The sequence below is a fragment of the Lissotriton helveticus genome, chromosome 11, assembly GCF_964261635.1.
Source record: "Lissotriton helveticus chromosome 11, aLisHel1.1, whole genome shotgun sequence".
Taxonomy (NCBI): Eukaryota; Metazoa; Chordata; class Amphibia; order Caudata; family Salamandridae; genus Lissotriton; species Lissotriton helveticus.
The window spans coordinates 70,111,431-70,133,365 of record NC_136072.1 but is presented as its reverse complement, the minus strand read 5'-3'; the positions used below and the strand labels follow the sequence as shown (position 1 = coordinate 70,133,365).

The window sequence follows — 21,935 nt, the reverse complement described above, 5'->3', positions numbered from 1 at the left end:
TCTAACGCAAGGTAAAGTAAACAAATATATGTAATTTGTATTCCAACAAATAGCAAAGTAACCAAAGTAATCGCATTCCTTAATGTTGCAGGCCAAAGCAATCGGATCGATATACTAATGTGATCAAAAGCAAGGTCAAGCAATCAGAGCAATGTCCTTCTGTGATCTAATGCAAAATACACTGAATAAAATAATCCAGCTACCTAATGAAGGTCGAATAAAATCATTTAGGATTCTTGCATGGCCCGACACATGATAAAAGAATCAGTGTGATATACTTCTATAATCTGAAACTGGGTAAAGTAATTTGTTTGAATGAAGTCAAATACAAGGTAATGTAATTAGGGTAATCTCTTCCTCTAATCTAACGAAGAGGGAATTAACAAGAAGAGCACTCTTTAATGTAAAGTCAAGTAACCAGGACAATTGCATTCTACAATGAAGAGTTTTACAGGATAAAGCAAATACAATATTCTTCTTTTTCTAACCCATCAAAAGGAAAGGAAATCAAAGCAATCTCCTTGTGAAAGGAAATTTAAGTAAAAATGGTAAAATCCTTTTCAATCCAATACAGAGAGGGTAATCCTAGTAATTACTTTCTTGAACATCACACAGAATGATACACATGGAGTGATCACTTTATGTAATCTAACCTATGTTAATTACATTGTTTAACTTAGCACCGGGTCATGAAATGAAAATGTGCTCATTTTGTAATTTAATGGAGGGCAGAGAAATTGCAATGATCATCTTTAAATTAAGATTGTTTTCAAAAATCTAATGCAGAATAACATCATCCATGTATCTGCCTCCCATAGTATACTGTATTATAAAGTAATCATATTAAATGTTGGTTTCCTAATACTGAGTGAAGTAATCAGTGTATTCCCTAATGTTGCTTGGTTTGGAGTGGGAATAGTAAATCTGATCCCCAGAGTCCAATGCTTTCCCTAGTGTTGTTCAGTTTGGAGTGGGAGTAGTAATTCTGACTCCCAAAAAGTCCAACGCTTTCCCGGTGTTGCTTAGTGTTGAATAATAATAGTAAATATGAACCCCCCGCCAACAGTCCCACACATTTCTCAATGTTGCTTAGTTTGGAGTAGGAATAGTGAAATTGACAACCCCAGGGTCCAGCGCTTTCCCCCCGTGTTGCTTTGTTGATGATTTAAAATTTGGCATACACGGTACTCCATAACAATTGTGATGGACGACCCTATCCACCAAACTGGCAGTTCTTCCACCCTATTTGGGGTCAACTTTATATCAATGAAGCCCCCATTGTCTCTGTCAACGGAAAGTTACCTCCAACTGCCCGATGAAGTAGGGGTCTTCGGAGTAAAGCCATCACACCACTTACTCTACTTACAGTGGATGGCCCAGTGGTTTTTTTTTTCAGTCAGTCACAGCCAGGGAAAACCTGGAAGTGATGGACAGAAATGAAAATAATGACCCCAAACTCTGGGAGAAAACTTCTAGGGTGTGGGAGTCATTTGGAATTCCCACTTTGGGAAACAAAACAAAAGGTACACATTTGGTAGATTGCTAACAAAATAGACACCGGACGTCCTCCCAAGTTTTTGTACCCTGAAGGGAACCGCCATGACTGCAGTTCCTTTCAGGGTACAGAGATGGCGCCTGGGCTGGCAGTCATTTCTAAATACAACCAATTACCATTCATCAGGGTGGCAGATGTTAAGTACTCCACCACCTACATGAATGGTACTCCATTTGCCAGGCACTAAATAATGCCCTTATTTTGGATAGGGGAAGTAAATCTGACCCCTGGGCCCCATGAATCCAGTGTTTTTCCTAGTGTTGTTGCATTTAGAGTGGGAATATCAAATGTGAACCCTCTATAGTCCGTTGCTTCATTGTGAGCAGGTATAGTAAATCTCAGCCACCCTCTAAATATATGTTGGTTCATTAAAAATGTACCTGTATTAAAAATATATTTTTTTTTGTCGATTCATATGAAATTCTTTTATATTTTTTTATTTAAGAAAAATACATTTATCAAAATATTTAATTTTAATTTGATTTTCAGATAAATTGATGTTGATAAAAATAATTTCATTTTTCATTGATCTCATGAGTAAATTAAATATTTTTAATTTAGAAAAGTTTTATTTTTTGATTAATTGTAATTTAAATAAATATTTTGTAAATAACTACAAAAAATGTCTAATGATATAAAATAGTTTTTTTTAAATATGATGACATTTTAATTTTTTTTATATATTTCACATTTTTTAATTACATTTTCTATATCTCTGCAGTAAATCTTGGTTTCCAAAAAATGTGTTTATTTTAATGTCAATTTATTTTAAAAAATCTATATTATTGTTAATCTATACTTTTGGATCAGATATTTTTTAGATGTAGATATTTTTGCAGGACCATATTTTGGGATCAACATTTTTGTTTCATTTAAGTATAGAGATGTCAATATGATGATTATATGTATCTTGACTTCAATAATATTATAGGTCGATATATTTGCAGTCGATATTCTGAAATACTAGCGATGTGAGATTGGGGTAGGTAGATACAATCTCCTTATATGCAACCAACCCTCTGCTATATCTCCTCCAGACAATCAATTCCTTACGTGGTCAAGATTATGAGCATATCGAAAGTTTTCGGGACAACGCATGAGCTATTGACTAAGTCCATAGTATAGCTATTGACAGAGAGGCACCACCGAAGGTATGAATTTCCCAATGCAACTACAGGTGGGGGGATTCCAATAATAGGGCATCCAAGTGAAGAGAGGCAGTGAGATCTTCACAGAAAATAATTGATGATACTGTAGAAAAGCCTTTCCAATTATGTGGCATACTAGAGGTGGTCACACTATTTCTGATGTGCAGAGGTGCTTTCTTTACAATGGTTTCACTACCCATATTTTTTTTGCGCTGCAGAACCCTGGTTACCTAATCCAAGATAGTTACTTTAAGGATATCAGTGGGGCTTCACATAAATTGTTATGGGAGGTCGTTTCACCAAGCATTGCCCAGAAGAGGGGTATATGAGGGAGGAATGCCATCACCAGACCTTCAGATATACTACTGGGCCTCACATCCGATAGTCGTCTATGACGGGGTGTATAGCACATCGAAGGAACCATCCGTGATGACATATGGGCAATGGGATCTCAGTCTCATATAGGGACCCTGTGTCGGGCAAATGCCTAAAACATGGATTGAACATGTATGCATGCATGCTGGCCGACCTTTGGTGCATGACAGTCTGCAGGATGGGGAAGGAAGAAAGATAATATCACATTAGAACGACCACTGTGGATCTCAGAGACACTGGAAGAGTTGCAGGCTCTTGGAGGTCTCTGGAAGTGGGGTTTACTGGGCATCTCAAAATTAGGAGACATATGAGAATTAGGGGATTAAATCCTCTGATAAACAAAAAGAGAACTGCGAACTGCACGAGACAACACTACAAATACTTACACATGAAACTTTCAGTACAAAAGCACTCCTTACACAAACAAAAGATGGGAAATATTCTTTACCACGAAGGCAGAACCATGAACTGCTTTTACAATGCAGTCACTACCCTGACTGCGACGTTACCACATTTACCTTTAACCCACAAGTCGTTACGCAACTTGCTTTAGGGAACGCGGTGTTGGACTGGTGTTGGATTTTGTCCCACACTTTCCCTGTTGTCAAGTAGACTGGAGTTGGAATATAAATTAATTTTATTCCAAAGTCTAGCCAGGACTGCGACGTTACCATGCGTTAGTTTAGAACGCAAGTCATTACAATGACTTGCCTTAAAGGGGCGCTGGACTTTGGGATAGTATCAATTATTAATCCAACTCCTGTCTACTCAACAATAGGGAAGGTGTTGGAATTAAAATCCAACACCAGTCCTACGCCGCATTCCCTAAAGCAAGTCATTGTATTAACTTGCGTTGCAATGGAACTCGTGGGAACGTCACAGTCGTGGTACTGAATGCGTTGTAAAGGAACTACGAAGTAACACCTGCGTTATAATAGATGTTTCTCAACATACCAAGAAGTTTGAGATGTGAGGCCGATGGAAGGAACGCAGAGGCCTAAAGGATAAGGAAGAGATATGCAAGACTTGAGAAAGGAGAGAGGTCCCATGGTGGATTTCCACTGAAAAAGTGGTCGGCAGGGCCGGACTGGCCTTAGCGGGCACTGGGCGTTTCCCCGGTAGGCCGCTAGGGTTAGGGCCGGTTTTGGGCCCCTCGGGGGCTGGTTTTGTTACCGGGGACGGCGATATCAGCCCCCGGTAACAAAATCGGCCGAAAACGGCCCTCGCAAACTACTCGGCTGCACTCCCCCTCACCCCGGGGTGGGGGGGTAGCTGAGCAATTTGCCAGGGCCAGTTTCTATTTCCAGTACGGCCCTGGTGGTCAGAGATGAGCCATTAATAAACATATATGATTGTACTTTCCTGGTTTCTTACTAAGATCAAATAGACACATGGGTGGTATTTCTGAACTTTCTAATGCCTAAATGCAATCATATATTAATTAAAATGAATAAAATGTTGTTTAAATAGTCACTTTCAGCAGAACCCCAGTTTTTGTGCTCTCAATGCCGAGGTACTCTGTCTCAGGTATATTTATACCGCACTTTAGGTCATCTTTAGAGATGAAACTCAGTTAAGCCCTTCGCCGCGGAATTCCGCAACGGCGCGGGGGGGGCTAGGGGGCGGGTACGGCGCTTTGGTGCTCATGACGGCACCACGCCGTCTTGAGTCAGGGCGGCGTGTGCTTATGACGGTGTGGTACCGCCATGACTCCGCCCACTCAGTAATTCGCCCGCACAGGCAGGGAATTAGTGCCGCATGGGCGGAGCTGCAGAGGCATGACGGCTCCACGCCGTCATGAGCACACGGCTACCCTGACTCATGACGACGTGGAGCTGTCATGAGCACGCAAGGGGTTAAAATAACGTGGAGCTCATTCCATTTCTTTGGAAGTCTAAATCGGTCCATGCTTACATTTGTATGGAAATAACTTTGATGAGACAATATTAGTAACAGCCAGCCTCAAGACTATTTACATTTGGAAAACAAAAGAGAAAGCCTGTCAGTTTGTTTTAAGAGTGCCATGAATTGGCCCAGGGAGAGAAGGCGGTCAGTTGCATGGCACAGAACAATCCTTTTGAGGCCTCTCCACTGGAACTGATATTTTAAACGCCCCGCAGCCCGTAGAGGCCTTTGTTTATCTGCTTTCTACTTTTGGAAGTTTTATTATCTGGTACTAAAACCGTCCTATCCACGTCTTAAATCAAACATGTTTTGTAAATATGTGAGAGAGACTTCTGCACTGATTCCTCCCCTGTGTCCTCCCCAGACCCGTGTGGACCACCGCCGAGGGCCGCCGAGGGCCGCCGAGGGCCCTCTGCAAGTTCAGATGAGGCGCCCTAGTGATCTCATCCAGCTGCTGCACGTGGACATGGGAAAGGGATGTGGGTGGAGCTAACAGCTGCGAACAGAGAACCATAGCACACTCCAAGTGGGATAGTATTCATTTAAATAAAACAACTTTTTCACAAAAAACAAAAAACTAGCGATTCATCTTCAAAAAATGTATATATATATATATATATTACCTACTGGCGATAGCCAGTAGGTATATATAGTTAGGATTGTTTTCCATAGGAAAACGCAACATTCTATTGGGAATAACTTTGGCGCCGGTTAAGGAATCTTCCTGAAATTTTCCTTAACTTTGCCTCGCGGCGCTCCGCTCCTTCCCTGAAAGTTTGGGGGGGATTCGTCAAGCGGGGGCCGAGATAAAAGGGGGTCCCAAAAACAAAAAAAAGTGATGTCATCAGTGATGTCATTTGAGATGTCATCAGTGATGTCACTGATCATGTCATGAATGATCTAATATGTGACATCATCAGCAGTGGATTGCGGGTGCGCGAAATATAGTTAGTACAACTAACTATATAGGAGCAATTTCATTGGTTTTGTATGATTAAAATGTCCAGCTAACTATAACACCACTAAAACTTATCGTTTTTTGAGTGAATTTCAAAGGTTTTTTAAAAACTAATTCCTAACTATATAACTCCTGAAACCTATGGTTTTTTCAGTGAATATATATACGAGTAAACATTTACCGATTGGGCCAAATATTTAAAAAAATCAAAGCATCATTTGCAGAATAGATAGCGTAGCTCAAACATTTTCAGGGAGCCCCCCAAAAATTGTGAACTCTATTGCCTCTCGACCCACAATCCGAAGAAATGTTCAATGGTGAAGTCTCGCATGTTTAGTAAAGTTATTTTGACAGTAAAGGTTCTGTTTTCCAATTGCTAACATGTACATAAGTGTACTTGCATTTTATGCTATTTTTGGTCCCCTCTTAAAGTGAAACTGAAGATTTAACCCCATTTGTCCGAGCCAAAATCCCTTGAAATAGGCTTTATGCCCAACTCCTGCCACACAAGTTTAAGGCCATGCATTATGGGGTTTAGGATGGGTTCAGAACCTGGCTTTATCTCAATTCCCACTGGGGATGGCTAAAGGTCTTACAGGTAGGTTTGGGCAGGGCTCGAGTCGGGGTACCACGGGGGTGGACGGCGTCCCCCACTTATTTTACCGGGAGCTCGATAACTGTAAACTGCAACTGAGTGCAAGCCACCTTTCGTGATGTCACTTCCTGTTGTGATGTCAGCGTCCCCCCACTTCTTTTTTTAGGACTTGTGCCCTGGTGTTTGGGTACCTACGTCGGGTTGTGCCCCCCACTTCAGCCTGGTCATGTGCTCAACTGTGCTCGTGGGGCTGGAAGCTGGGCCCGGTGGGGATTGGACACTAATGGGGAGTTTGTCACTGAGAGAGGCTGAAGACAAAACCCTTTGATCAACTCCTGTTGTGAACTTCCAAAAGCTGTGTGCAAGGGTGGGGTGGGGGGGTTGGCTGGCTCAGCAGGGTGCTTAATTTGAGCCTGTGCTTTCCGGTGCTTGGCACCGGCATTTTTTTGTCAACACCAGCTCTTATGACAACCTGCCACATGATGGCGCTGTTTGTCTTGTTTTTTAAGGAGCACAACAGCTGTTGTTTAATAATTACATATGTATTTAAATCTCTAATTCCTGCCACCCAGAGCTATAAGAATAGCTTAAGTGGCATGTATTAGTCATTTTAATGTATATTTAAAGTCTGAATTGTCATACTTGTATGAGTGTGATGTCTAGTAGTGATAGTACTGTCATGGGCAGCGCTGGAAGGGGCAATGGGTGGTGCAAGCTGCAGTGGCCGCCTGACATGGGCTTTGGCTCTTCTTTTTTTTTTTTTACAAATTAAGCACTGGCATAGACCGTGTCCGGCACCCACCAATCCCCCCGAACCCTCGAGACCGGTAGGATGCAACCCCGACCCTTTACCCAATCAACCCCCCCCCTTAGACCACAGCATACTCCAAACTCATGCTGCGTACAGCCAAAGGCCATGTGTAGTGGGGACTGTGAGTCCGCTGTGAGTTGGGTGCGGGGCCTTGTCTTCGCTGAGTCCATTTAGGCAAGATCCTACACCCAACCACTCTGCACACGGCCAAAGGCCATGCACAGTGGGGTTTGGGATGTCATGGAGGACTGGGTGCAGGGCCTGTTCGAAGGTCGGACCCTATACCCAACTCCCACTGTGCAAGTCACAGGCATCGACAGGGCTCAAAGGTCGGACCCTATACCCAACTCCCATTGTGCACAGGCATTGACAGGGCTCGAAGGTCTGACTCCAGGACCGGCGTTAGGCATGGGCAGTGTGGGCAGCTGCCCAGGGCCTCGCACTCTGCCTACCAGGATGGGGCCCCGCACAATGGCAACACCCCCACCAGTCCTCGTGTACCCCTGCCGATCCAATTTAAAGAAATGCGTCTCTCTACAATTGGAATCATGGGAGGTGGCCCCCTTTCTGGGGCCTCTAAGGGATGGTGTGGGAAGGCCTAGGGGAGGGGGACACCTCTCGGGCTGCCCATTCAGAGCCTCCGCAGGGCGCCCATTGTCAGCACTTTAGCCCACATAGGTATAACTCAGCCCCCAAGCAATTCTCACACCTTCAGCCCGAAATGGGCTGTACAAGAGGTGCTTAGGTGGCAGAGAGGAAGAGTTGCGGCCCAAGTGGAGTCTGCACAAAGCAGCTTCCCCGAGATCAGAAGGTGTCACTTATGTACATTTCGGGGGCATCGCACATTCTCTTTTGCCCAGGGCCCCAAAAATCCTAGGACCCTATACCCAACTCCCACTGTGCACAGTCACAGACGTCGACAGGACGTCTTGTACTGCGCATGCGGCCGTAGAGCATATGTATTAGTAAAGAAAAAGAAAGATTCAGCAAACTCAAGCTGGTTGTTGAGGAGTGGGATATTAGGGTAACTTAAGACTGTGTAGTAATGTGGTGAGCCTGCAAACCAGAAGAGACTTCCCTGCAGGGACTGGCACACAGTTGTGCCCTGTGCCCAATGCTGTGTGCAGAGTGGCTTGAGCGCCTGCTGTGGGTTGACATCAGGGCCTGGCCATACAAACAAACCCCACTGCCAACAACTGAAGGCTGTGTGCAGTGAGTGTTGGGCCTGCACAGATGTTGAGCACAGCAAAGACATTTGCAGGCTATCATTACAAAAAAAAACAGCATAACTTCACCATAATATCACTTTAACTTTTTTTTTCAATAGACAGACTTTTTATAGACAAGTACATCATCAGCTAGATCAGGTAATTGCACAAGAAGGGGGCATCTTTGCACTAGCCTTGACAAAGCAGGTGCACTAACTGACTGGTAAGTTTGCTTCTGTCAGTCAGTTGGTGCAAACTTAACTAGGACGTGCTTGTACAGAATCCGTTCAGAAGTGTCTGTCGCCGGTGCAATGCGTGTGATCTGGCTCTTGTACAATAATTGTGCAATGATTACTTACTATCTGCGGCTAAACGTGGCCATATTTTGTCAGACAGAGAAATCAGACACAGGGACACCAATTTGTCACGGATCAAAAGTTGAGATTCATAGGTAGCTGCCTGCATCCCCCAGTGAGACACAGTTTTACGTTATTTATTTATTTAACGGTCTTATATAGCGCCAACCAGACCCCTTGGGGTATCAGAGCGCTACACTTGGGCCATCACAAAGGTAAATGCATAAGTTCCAATAGGATGAAAGACAGAAGTGACTTATTGATGTCCTTAGACTAAGGTGTGGGGGGGTTCGGAAGACCCACCCACCAGAAAGGTAGGGGGATTTTTTAGTATGTCAAAGGATGCGGGGGATACGTTCTCCCAGGGTAATGCAGCCGCGGCCCGTGCAGGTAAGAGCGGTAGGAAAATGTATTATTTATTTTATTTTCCCTCGTCATTGTCCCCCGAAATCCCCCCTCGCCCGGCCTCACCGCTCTTACCTGCACGGGCCGCGGCTGGGGTAATGCGCGTCAAACTAAAGAGTATCCCTCTGGCTGATGAGGGAAAGTGCGGTGAAGTGTGTGCGTCACGAGTAAACAGCACTTCAGTGAGATGTGGGCATATGGAAAAAGAATCCTTTGTTTACATACAACCAGAGCCGGACTGGGAACCACAACCGGCCCTGGCAAAGTACTCGGCCGGCCCCCCCTCCCCACTCGGGGGGGTTGGAGGTGCCGCCGAGCTCCTTGCCGGGGCCGGTTTTCGGCCGATTTTGGTACAGGGACGATTTTGCAGCTATGCTGCAAAAATGGCCCTGTAACAATAACGGCCCCCAGGGGCCCAAAACCAGCCCCCACCCATGCAGCGCACTGGGGTATTGCCCGGTGCCCGCTATGGCCAGTCCGGCCCTGCATACAACCCTCGCCCACTCTAGTAGTGCCATGCTTCATCATCGGGTTCACTCTGACTTCTACGGGTCAGGGCGGGCTCGGCCCGGTTATTACTGTCCTAGGAATATGATTGCGGCGGGATTTGTTAGGGAGGATGCAGTATGTCAGCATTTATATGGCAGGTTGACTTCCTTTACCCCTTTCTCTCCAACCCTCCCTCGGAGTGATTGTGAAATCTGAGGATAAGTTGGGTGAAGGGAAGAGGGCGATCGCACAGTGCCGGAGAGAGGCCCAAGAAAGCAGAGGTCGGAGTAGGCCTGCCTCCAACTGCTGCCTCTTTGAAAGCCCCCTAGGCAGCTGGGTATGCCTGCCTAGTGGCATACCTTATGCATTTCTCACTTGCCCCTGCCCATGCACTTTTGAGCTGTGTTGAGAATGGTGCCGCCCCATAGCCAGGCACAGGATTCACACCCACCCTACCTGATGTTCACACCCCGGGGTGCAGTGTACATCAACAGCACGCGCCCCCATCTAATAATCAACAATATGAACAGGGCACCAGTCATAAAAAAAGAAGTGGGGGGCCGCTGACGTCACAACAGGAAGTGACGTCATGAAAGGTGGCTTGCACCATAAGACTCATTGCCTCCCCTCGCTCCCCCCTTAGCAAATGGAGCCACACATTCACTCTTTGGCCTCCCTGGGGCGAGATCTCTGGGGCGAGATCTCGCCCCAGAGAGGCCAAAGAGTGAATGTGTGGCTCTATTTGCTCCAGTTATCGAGCTCCTGGTAAACTAAGTGGGGGGACGCCGTCCACCCGCGTGGTACCCCGACACGAGCCCTGATATGAGATGTTTTGTAAATGGCACCGTGACCGACTAAACCTACAAACCCTGCTCTGCAAGGGAGCGTGCAGCCCGCCCGTGTTCAAGATACCTCAGGTGTGTGTTGTGTGAAGAAGGTGGGAGGGGTGCCTACCTGGAGGAGAGTAGTGTTCATTAGTGCAGCAGGTGCAGTGACACCGGGGCCCAGAGGTGTCCCACTGAACCTTGACTATTGCTGTATTTCACAGTTCAAACATCAGCTGGGGTGGCCTTTCCTTCCTTGCAGTAGGGCCCATCACACACAGGCTATGCTGCTGCCCCCGGGGGCCCAAGTGAACGGTTCTCGGGGGTCGCGCGGGGATCGGGGGCGCGGGCCCTGCTCTCGCCGCTGCGCCACCCTCCCCGCCCGCCGCCCGTGACGGAGATGACGGTCGGTAGCCTCGGAGATGCACGGGGAGGATGCTGAAGGTCTCCTAAGGAGAGCGGTTACCGGGCAACGGGAGCTTGGGGTGCATACTAATGCGCGCGGCGCGGGGAAGGTGACACGGCGGGCGATGCGAGAAGCACTGCAGCACCAGGCCCCCGCCTTCTAGGCGCTAGCGCCAGGCCTGCGACTGACCCAGCCCCTGTCCGGATAGCTGGGGGGGGGGGGGGGGGCGCAAGTGTGTCAGGAAAGGCGCACCTTTCTATGCTAAAGCTCAGCGCCCCACTGCCCCGCGCCCACTCCAGCCAGCACTACATCCAAAGTACAACTCCCCCCCCCCTTAAGAAGAGGGGGTAACACCGTGCTAGAGGGGGCGTGACGCCTTACAAGCCACCACCGTGTAAATAAAGACGTGAATACACAACATAGCGTGTCTATATCTTGGCGCCATGCGGCGCTGTATCAAACCACAAACAAACAACAGGATATGTCGGCGACATGTGCGCGCGTGCCCATGCAGCAGCACGCGGGGGGGAGGCTACATGTGCGTGCAGAGGGTGCAGCAATGATAGGGGAGCCGCTGGTCATGCAGGGCAGTGGTGCTGCTGGCGCCGATGTGCGGTAGTGCAACTGGTGCAACAGCGGGGGCGGGGATGTGCAGGCAGTGCATCGTGCAAAAAAAGTGCAAGCGGTGCACCATGGCGCGATCTGCAGCAGTGCAGCTGTGCGGGCGGCGCAGCAGTGCGTGCACTACAGCAGTTCAGCTGCGCAGGCAGTGCATTAGTGAACGTAGTACACGCCGTGCTGCGCGTATGCTGCAGCAGTGCAGCTGTGCGGGCGGCGCAGCTGTGCGTGCGCTAGAGCAGTTCAGCTGTGCATTAGTGAAAGCAGTGCACGCCGTGCTGTGCGTGTGCTGCAGCAGTCCAGTTGTGCAGGCAATGCAGTGACGAAGGAAGTGCAGCTGTGCAGGTGGCGCAGCGGGGCGTCCGGTGCAGCGGTGCAGGCGGTTCAAGCGGTGCAGTAGAACGACCCCCACCTCTGCCCGCGGGGGGGCGGAACGGGCCTTACCCACGGTTGTTTTGGAGCCAATACAGCCCATAATCGACGGGGACACTTAGAAGGAACATTAACCCTCGCTCCAGACCGGACACATTTCCACAGTACCTCATGGGCGCGGCGGCCGGGCCCGCCTGGGAGGGGCTGCCGGGGGCGGGGAGGAGGCTCGGGGGCCGGTGCGGTGTCAGAGGGCCTCGATCCCCCCCTGTCCAGGGTGTCTCCTTGCACCGGAAGCTGCCCCTTTCAGGAGCCCGGGAGTCTCGGGCAGGGCTGGGTTACACGCTCCCCTTACGTCAGCCTGGCTGGGCTCTGCCTTATGGAAGGAGGGAGGGAGGGAGAGACAGAGGGAGGGGAGATGGGGAGTGATGGAGGAAGAGGGGAGGAGAAGGAGTGCCGGGGAACAGCGGGTGAGCGGGTGGGAACGGAAGACGAGAGGGAAGGGGAGAGCGTGAATAAGAGCGAAATATGTGTGTCTGGGAAGAGAAGGGAGAGGGAGTGAGAGAGAGAGAATAAGAGAGAGGAGAAGGGAAAGTAGAAAGGGAGAATGAGAGAGAGAGAAGAGAGAGGGAGATGGAGAGAGAGAGAAAGAGAGGAATGAGAGAGAGAGTGGCAGTGAACAAGAGAGACAAGGAGAGAGAGGGAGAGAAGAGAGAGAATGAGAGAGAGGGAGAAGGGAAAGTAGAAAGAGAATGAGAGAGAGAATGAGGGAGAGAGAGAGAATGAGAGAGAATGAGGGGAGAGAGAATGAGGGAGGGAGAGAAGGAGAGAGAGAGAGAATGGGAGAAAGGGAAAAGGAGAAAGGGAGAATGAGAGAGAGAGATAGAGAGAGAAGAGAGGGAGATGGAGAGAGAATGAGAGAGAGAAGGAGAGAGAGGGAATGAGAGAGAGAGGATTAGAGGGAGAGAGAAGGCGAGAGAGAGATGGGGAGGGAGAGAAAAGGAGAGAGCGAAGGAGGGAGAAAGAGAGACAGAGCAAAGGAGAGAGAGAAGTAGCGAGAGAGGGAGGGTGGATTGCCAGGGAAGAGAAGTTTAGGGAGAGATGGAAAGCATGGAAGGCGGGAGGAAAGGGAGACTTGGAGCAAGAGGGAAATAGGAGTACCCGGGTAGAAAGGGCTAGAGAGCCAGAGAGATGGAGGAACAGAGGAGAGAAAAAGGGAGAGATGGAATAAGAGGGAGACAGAAGGTAGGAGAGTGGGGGGTCATGGAAAGAAAGATGAGTAAGATGACGAGAGAAGGAGGGCTGGTGTGAGAGCGCTAGGCAGGGGACATGGAGGGAAGAGTAGATAGAGAAAGATGGAGTAAGAGAGGGAGATGAAACTGGAGAAAGGAGGGCCCAGGAAGAGAGGGTTTAGCAAAGGGAAGAGATGTAGGGAGTGGAAGAGAAAGAAGGAGAGTGGCTGAGTAAGGGGGAGAAAGAAGGAGAGAGAGGAAGGAGGACAGAGAGAAGAGAAGCAGGAAGGGAGGAGAGGGAAAGAGGAGGAAAGAAACGAGGGACCATAAAAGAGGGAGATCAAGTGGGGAAGAGAGGGAGTCGGGGAGATTGAGAGAGGAGAGGAGGAGGCGGGCGTCAAGAGAGGCCTAGGGGAGGGGAGAAATGGAGGGAATAGGAGAGCTCAAGGGAACAGGAAGATAAAGAGGTGAAGGAGGAAAACGGGCCAAGGAAAGGAGGGATGCACACGGGTGAAGGAGAGGGCACAGGGGCAAGAAACAGGGGCACAGGGCTAAGGGAGGGAGGCACAGGGCTAAGGGAGGGAGGCACAGGGGTAAGGGGGGAGACACAGAGGGTGAGGGAGAGGGCACAGGGGCAGAGGGAGACACAGAGGGCGAGGAAAGAAAAGCAGCTTGTGTTGGGGACGGGAAAGGTGTGGAGTGAAGAAGAGAGCAGCACAAGGGGTAGGAGAGAGTGGGCAAAAGAAAGGGAGACACAAAGAAGAAGAAGGAGAAGGAGAAGAAGATGGCACACAGAGGGAAGCGGAGGGTGAGTGGAGGGAGAAGAACAGTAAGAGAAGAAGAGAAAGCAGGGTGAGAAGAGCAGAGACAGGAGGCAAAGAGAGCATTAGAGAAAAAAGTGAAGCTGGGGGGAATGAAAGGGTTAAGGAGGAACACCCGATTTCAGAGGGGAATGGAGAGGTGGGTTGATGTCAGAGTACCAATGAGTTGGTGATGGATGGATGGATGAATGGGTGGATGAATTGACTAGAAGAGTGCTGGAAAGGCGTGGATGCTCACCGGGCAAAGGTCTATAGAACACGCACCCTGCATTAGGTAATGCACAGGAACTGGCTGGGGCCAGCAGCACCTTGGACAGCGCTCAGTCCAGGAGGAAATGTGTCTCATTGGCTAATAGCCAGATCCACTGGAATTATGCGGCAGAGGAGGACCAAACTATGTGTCAGGGTTGACTAAATGTGGCGGCAACAAAACGCACACTATGAGGCATAATGCAGCACATTTTGTGATAGTATTACTTCCTTATTTTATCATTTTTACACCTGCTAACAAGTGTCTGAGAAAAGTGTTCACCTTAATTAGTACGGATATAACACCATATAAAGCAATAAGCAACTGAAAGATGACCAGTCAACCTTTTCGAAAAGACTTCCAGTGCGCAGGAACACAAGGCGTCATGTTTTTTGACTTTTGATCCATTTGAGCTAGAAACATTTTTTTTAAAAATCAGCAGATTATACAGCAGATGATGGATTATGTGGCAAATGTGGCAAATCTATACTTATGCGAAAAACACTGCAGCCGCAGAGTCGCATATTTTCCAGTGGCCCTGTTAATAGCGGACCTAGGTACCAGCCGACACACAGCCGAACTGTGTGAATCCGAGCAAATCATTTCAAAGTCTCTGAGCACTGGATCTCCTGATGACCAGCACTGGGAACTCTTACAAACATGCAGTCTGAATGGCATTACAAGGCCCATCAGGCGCAGATGTTTTCCTCTGGGGCCAAGAAGGCGTTGAGAACTTTGGCTGACCGGTGAACGCAGTATTACAGCAGCACGGCTGGTGGCGCGGTCAGCTGAGGAGGAAGGAGCACAGCCCAACCATGACATCTACTAGGAAAACACTCCAACAGCAAGGAAACTATCAGATTTGCCACAACCACAAATAGAGAAAAGTGCTATGAGCCTATACTCATAACATAACATGTGTATTTGTAATGCACACGTTCACCCCAGCAACGGGGCATCTTGCCGCTGAAATAACGGATGTATATTGTTACCCAACTCAATGGTACTCATTTTATCGACCTCAAATGGATGAAAGGCTGAGTGGACCCGCCGGGATTTGAACCTGTGACCATGAGGTCGAACACTGGCCCCTGCAGTGGATGCATTAGTCCACTGAGCCACCAGACCCGGCACTCGTGTGCTTCTCCATCAACCTGCAGAGAACCAGTAACAACAACACCAGGACGTTTATTTTATTTTTGAAGCTTTACATAGCGCCTATATGACCCTGCGCCTTAAAGCGCTTTACAAGTATAAAATATAGCTACTTGTATGAAGCCGATATATACATTACCCTTACGCAACACTTGAATCACTAAGAGATATGTACAAAATGAATACATCTAATATATACTGAATAATATATAGGGACTGCATGGATAGTCCTTGAGTCCGGTCGACAGAGCAGCGAGATATTGGTTGCACGGTTGTAAGGAGGTGGGGGAGTGGTCAGTAGTACTTGTAGGGATGCAGAGGGTGAAGAGGAAGGAGAAGAAGAATCTAAGAGAAGAAGGGGGGGGGCAGTCCATTTTATTAGGAAGGCCTTTTCCATCCATTGGCTTTCTGCTAAGAAGGCAATGCATTCTGGGTGTATTACTTCAGGGTCACTGAAAGGGCAATGACACCTGGAAACAGACAGAGTTAGGAGGAGCTAGATACAGTGTTCTGCAGGTGCTAAAGGACCAATCACATCTGCAGGAGACATGAACCACAATGAGAAAAGCAACATCTGGGAGCACCAGTGCCACAGTAAGGTACTTTGGGCCCAGCTCACAATGCTTTATGCCCCTACATACCCATCATTGCAGATTTCTACAGTGAATAAGAACAAGTAGTCCGGGTGATAAGATGAGATCAGGGTAACATTTGAAACAACCAATGCTATGTGAGGTGTGCTACATACATGTTCGTTCTGCTGCATACTACTTTGAATATGTTCACAAGTCTTTTAAATGTGCATATGAGATCACAATTGCGGTCACCATTGGGCAGTTATAGTCAGGATCTAGCTACCATAGGATTTTAATTTTTTGTTTTGCTAATAAAATTTGGTGCTGTTTGTTGACTCTTTATGAAACTTCCCAAAACAAAGTTGCCTCTACCTGAACTCCTTCCTGTATGGTTTTGTGGTGACCCATTTAGCAGGGACTGAGAAAAAGAGGGAGTTTTAAAATGCAATTTTCCCATGCAATTGCCATAGGGATTTGTGAACAGTGCTACAGCCAAAACGGCTGACCAAAAATACCCCAAGTTTGGCAGAAAGCTGGATCTTTACCTACAATGCATGGTTCTTGTAATTTGGTGTAAATAGTTTCTGAGAGATTAAGGTTAAACATTTGAAGATAACTGGAAGTTTGGATTTGTGGAATGCTTGAAACAGTTCCACAGGGACCCCACTTCAAATAATAGAGATAGCCAATTGGCCAATGGTTTTCCTGCCTATTGGCAACCTCGTTCCGACAGGAGTCAGAAAATTCACTGAGACCAGCTGGAGCTCGTGCTCTGATTGGCTGGGCACAACATGAAGAGAGATGTTGTGACTTCCATTACAGGGCACAGGGACTCAGTCCCTGTGCCCCAAAAAAATTGAAAAAACTAAAGTATAAGAGCGGTGTCCTTAAGAAACCATCCCTGGGGCAATATTCTTTTTTGAACATGTTATTTTGGGTTGTCACGATCCCGCCTGACTCCCAAGGAAGTCAGCACAGCACCTTTATTCCTGCAAGAGTCCCGCAGAGAGAAAAACAATTTAAAAAGAAAAGTGGGGTTGATTGATCGCGCCTTGGGGCAGGCCAGGACCTGCAGTCAACCACATGCTGTGCATGGTGGAGCGGTGGGTGCAGTTCCTGGCCTCAGGCCAGGCCCTGAACATAACCCCTCCCTTTATATGGCCAAGGGCAAATGCTTGACCAGGCCCTGCAGCCAAACCAATACCCTGCAACACCAAAGGCTGTGTGCTTTGAAGGGTTGGCCATATCTGGGGTTTGGACATCAACCCTATGCCAAAAATGGCCATATGTTGTGCAGTGCAGGGGGTCGGCCTTTTGCAAGGGGTCGGACACAGGGCCTAGAAAGAGGCCAGGCCCTGAGACCAACCCCATGCCACACACAGCCAAAGTGTGTGCAAAAATTCCTAGGCAGTCAAGGCTTTCAAATAAAATAAACAAGTGAAGGACCCAAAACAAAGACACTTGAATGGCTGAGATGACTTATCTAAAATCATTAATTTTTAATAAAAACAACATAATATTAAAAACAAAACACCTGTAGTGAATCAAGAATAATTCAACCTAATTGATACAATAATGACAATTACATATATGCAATACATATCAGAGCATAGTACAATTAAAATTATTAACAGAACACCAATAATAGGGGTGTCCGACAAGGTTATTAATACAGTACTCGACGCGCGTTTCGGTGAATTAACGCCTTCTTCAGGAGCCACAAAACAATATCATACAGACCAGGGATTGGTTCGGTCAATGCTCTAAAGTAAAAGTTGATATTCTGAAGTAGATCTGATAGACATACGTAGTATGCGATCCTAGATAGGGTATACTTTCTTTCAGGAATTCGTAATAAAATCAGGAGGAATGGATGAGTCTATAGAGCGATGATCTTAAAATGAATGTTTCATCTGTCGTGGTGCCAGAATCGATAATCGTGACATGTGGTTGATGTGTAGACGATAGAGACTTGATTTACCTCTCGTTAAAGTAATAATACTCAAGTTGGTTTTTATCGAGTTGAAGATGCTCTTTTCTATGCAGAGGATAGATTTTCAGGTTCGGTAAAGCGGATAAAACAACCTGGCTGATATATGATATGCGAAAGGGGTAAGTCCTCCGTGGCGCGAATGGTGTAGCGTGCCGGGTACCCGAGAGGTAAATCAAGTCTCTATCGTCTACACATCAACCACATGACTCATCCATTCCTCCTGATTTTATTACGAATTCCTGAAAGAAAGTATACCCTATCTAGGATCGCATACTACGTATGTCTATCAGATCTACTTCAGAATATCAACTTTTACTTTAGAGCATTGACCGAACCAATCCCTGGTCTGTATGATATTGTTTTGTGGCTCCTGAAGAAGGCGTTAATTCGCCGAAACGCGCGTAGAGTACTGTATTAATAACCTTGTCGGACACCCCTATTATTGGTGTTCTGTTCATAATTTTAATTGTACTATGCTCTGATATGTATTGCATATATGTAATTGTCATTATTGTATCAATTAGGTTGAATTATTCTTGATTCACTACAGGTGTTTTGTTTTTAATATTATGTTGTTTTTATTAAAAATTAATGATTTTAGATAAGTCATCTCAGCCATTCAAGTGTCTTTGTTTTGGGTCCTTCACTTGTTTATTTTATTTGAAAGCCTTGACTGCCTAGGAATTTTTGCACACAGTTGTTTACCCTGCCCTAGGAGTCTATTATAGCATTACCCAGGGGGTCCTTGTTAATTCCACATTGTACACACAGCCAAAGGCCATACATGGCAGGGGGGGTCGGCCGACTCCGGGGGGGGGGGGAAAGAATGGTAATAACATATCACTTTATATATTTTTTTAAAACATAGAAAGTAACTGAGAAAACCAAAGGTTAAAGTGATGTTATAGTTAGGTTTTGTAAAATATCTTACTCTAGATTTTAAAAAAAACTCAGAAATTGACTGAAAAAAATAAAAGTTAAAGTGACACTTTAGTTAGGTGAAAATGTGAGTTAAAACGTAAAATTTTAAACTTTTAAACTAAAAAAAGCTATGACACTCACCAGTTATAGTTAAATGGATAAATGAAGGAACCATAACTTGCACATTATGCACTGCTTACAACCTCACATGTGATCTCACATATTACATCATTCGTGACATGTTCTATGATATCATTGATAAAAAAAGGTTTTATTTTTTTATTTTACAGAGTTTTATATAGCGAGAACTTGACCCGAATCGGGTATCAGGGCGCTTTACATAGCACCAGTTCCATTACATGAGTACACACTCATTTTTGCTAGGCACGTGGAGATTAAGTGATTTGCCCAGAATCACAGGATGTTCAGCTTTGTTGCCAAAACTCGAACTCAGTTCGCCAGATTCGAGGTCGACCGCCCTAGCCATTAGGCCACTGATGACAACTGAAAATACATCATTTATGACATTACTGTGCATGGCGAGTGCAGAAATTATATAATTATTTCACTTAACTATAACTGGTGAATTTCATTAGTTTCTTGAGTTTAAAATGTTATGCTTTAACTTACATGTTCACCTAATTACAACATCACTGTAGACAATTAGGTTACAGGTGGTGGGGTTGAAACCCTACACAAACAGCAACCAAAAAATATTTTTTAAACTTACCACTCACTGCCAGACGCCAATAGCTGCCTCAATGCTTCACTCCCACAAGTCACTGGGAAAGCACAGGCTCTCCACCCGCTGCAGACCCTGCTCTCAAGCTATGAGAGAGGCATGGTCTGCCACTCAGACAGTGCCTGGGAGCCTGCAGCTTTTCTCCAAACCGGCTGTGCAACACAGCTAGGTTGGAGGAATAGAAGAGCGTATGTCTGTTTGTCCAGCCTAAGACAGCAGGCCAAACTGACATGTGCACTTCTAAAGGCTCACCACTCCTTCCTGTTATGTCCCTGCCCCGCATGTATGAATGCCTCAGCAAGAGCCCGTTACAAAAAATAAAATGAATATTATTGTTTTGATATCATTTTATTTTTCTGTGACCGGCTCTGACCAGTGGGGCGATACTCCTCCGCCATGATGGATGAGCCGCCCCTGTTTGAAGTCCTTGCGTTGAGTGTGCTGGGCCGGCATCCAGTAAACCATCATTGTGGAGCTTGCAATGCGAAGTCCTGCGCCAAGATGCGTCGCACCGCAAAGTTAGTAATCATTGTCGGGAGCTTGTGATGCAAAGTTCTGCAACATCATCAGCCACTGGGGCTTGCGTAGACTTTGCGCAGTGATGTGTCAACGCTGAGGTCGAGGTGCATCGTGATGGTCCACTGTGGGTGAAGCAGCTGGATCTTGCGAGGACTTGCGTCAAAATGTGCCGCAAAGTGTCGGGCAGGGCTGGTTGTCGGTATTGTGATAAGTCGCGCTGGGTCCCGCTGGCAGAGCCACCGAGATGATGCGTGGTCCGTCGTCGAAGCTGTGGAGTACTCTGACGTGATGCAGCGCACTAGTCAAGTTTGCAGAACTGTTGAGGAGATGCGCATTCCTGCATCGAAGATGTGCGGCACAGAGAAGCCGGTTGTGTCCCTGTGGCTTGAGATCAAGAGGTCAGCCGACTGACCCTTGGAGATCTTGGAGTCCTGGGACACACGGACAGTCTGGTGTCAGCAGGGTAGTTCTCCTGTTTATTTTGTCCTTGGGACAAATATGTCCAACCCTCTGCTGCTAGTTTACAGAATAAAGGAAGGGCATTGTCTGCAGTTAAGGTAATATTTGTGTCGATATGTAAATGCTGTTCAAACTTGTATGTATGGTTCATTAATGCAAAGCCTTTATTATTAGAGTCAACAAACACAAACGTTCCCTTGATTTATTATACTACAAGTTTTTCTGGAATCTAACTTCAATTTCAAGTGTCCAGAGAGATTCAATAGAAGTCTAATCAGGATTTTGGTCATCCAGTTACTCACTCACTCAAAACTCCCCCATCTCAAGTGGAACCACAAAAAGCACTTACAATCTAAAACTATATATTACGTAGCCAAGGCGTATGTACTGTTCAAGTATTTTTATTTATTAAAAAAGATATTAAAAATGTATTAAAAAGATCAGATGTATATATACTTTTTTTGTAAATGTTCACTGTGTATATATACACTATAATCCAAATGTATGCAACATGTTATTCAAACACTCAAATGAAAACCCAAATCATTATACATTTTTACAATACATTATTAAAACTTTAAAAATGAATCCAGGTCGACGCGTTTCGGTGGATCTTGCTGTGCGCACTACCTTCCTCAGGACAATTAAAAACAATTCTTAATCTTAGTCACCATTCACCCTGATGGATTACTGTGAGGGTGATAAAGGACAGCTTTTATTCTTTGTCTATAGAATCTATGGTTGTAAGTCGATTCTAAGGTTTTCTCTTTTCAATTCTGAGTAAACATATTCCGCGTTGTGACGGTCCTTCCTGTTCTATAAGGATACGTGATGGCACCAGTCTTTATGTCAGTATTTTTCCGCTATATTCTCATCTTCATTTTAAAGGATTTTTTCCTTTATGTTATATCCTTTCTGTGGGGAATTCTCCAATTTTCCCAGTCTAAGTATCCTGGTGCTTCCTTGTTCGTGTTACCGCAACCGGAGTCTAGAGTGGCAGCTGTAAAGAAAAAAGCTCGGACTACGCTACTGACAGTGGTTCCAGAGTAAAAATGTGTACACACACCTGCAACGTTTAGCAATATGAGGCTACATATAATACTCCCAGAATGCTCTCTGATTAGATGCAAATATTTGCAGAAGTTTGAAAGCAAGATGATGATTCTTTGTTTCAAAATAAAATGTTCACAAAAAAATGCAACAAGAAAAAAAATGTTTTGATAAACTGCTGTAAAAATGTAGGTAT

General features: G+C 46.2%; 1 protein-coding gene across 1 annotated transcript in view; it reads right to left on the bottom strand.

Moving 5' to 3' along the window:
* The window catches only part of FAM131A (family with sequence similarity 131 member A), a 459,445-nt gene extending 447,144 nt beyond the window's left edge, over positions 1–12,301 (bottom strand). The window contains exon 1 of the mRNA XM_078668163.1: positions 12,098–12,301. Coding sequence (XP_078524289.1) covers positions 12,098–12,128 — 31 coding nt within the window. The 5' untranslated portion in view covers positions 12,129–12,301. The remainder of the gene's footprint in view (positions 1–12,097) is intronic.
* Positions 12,302–21,935: the final 9,634 nt, after the last annotated feature.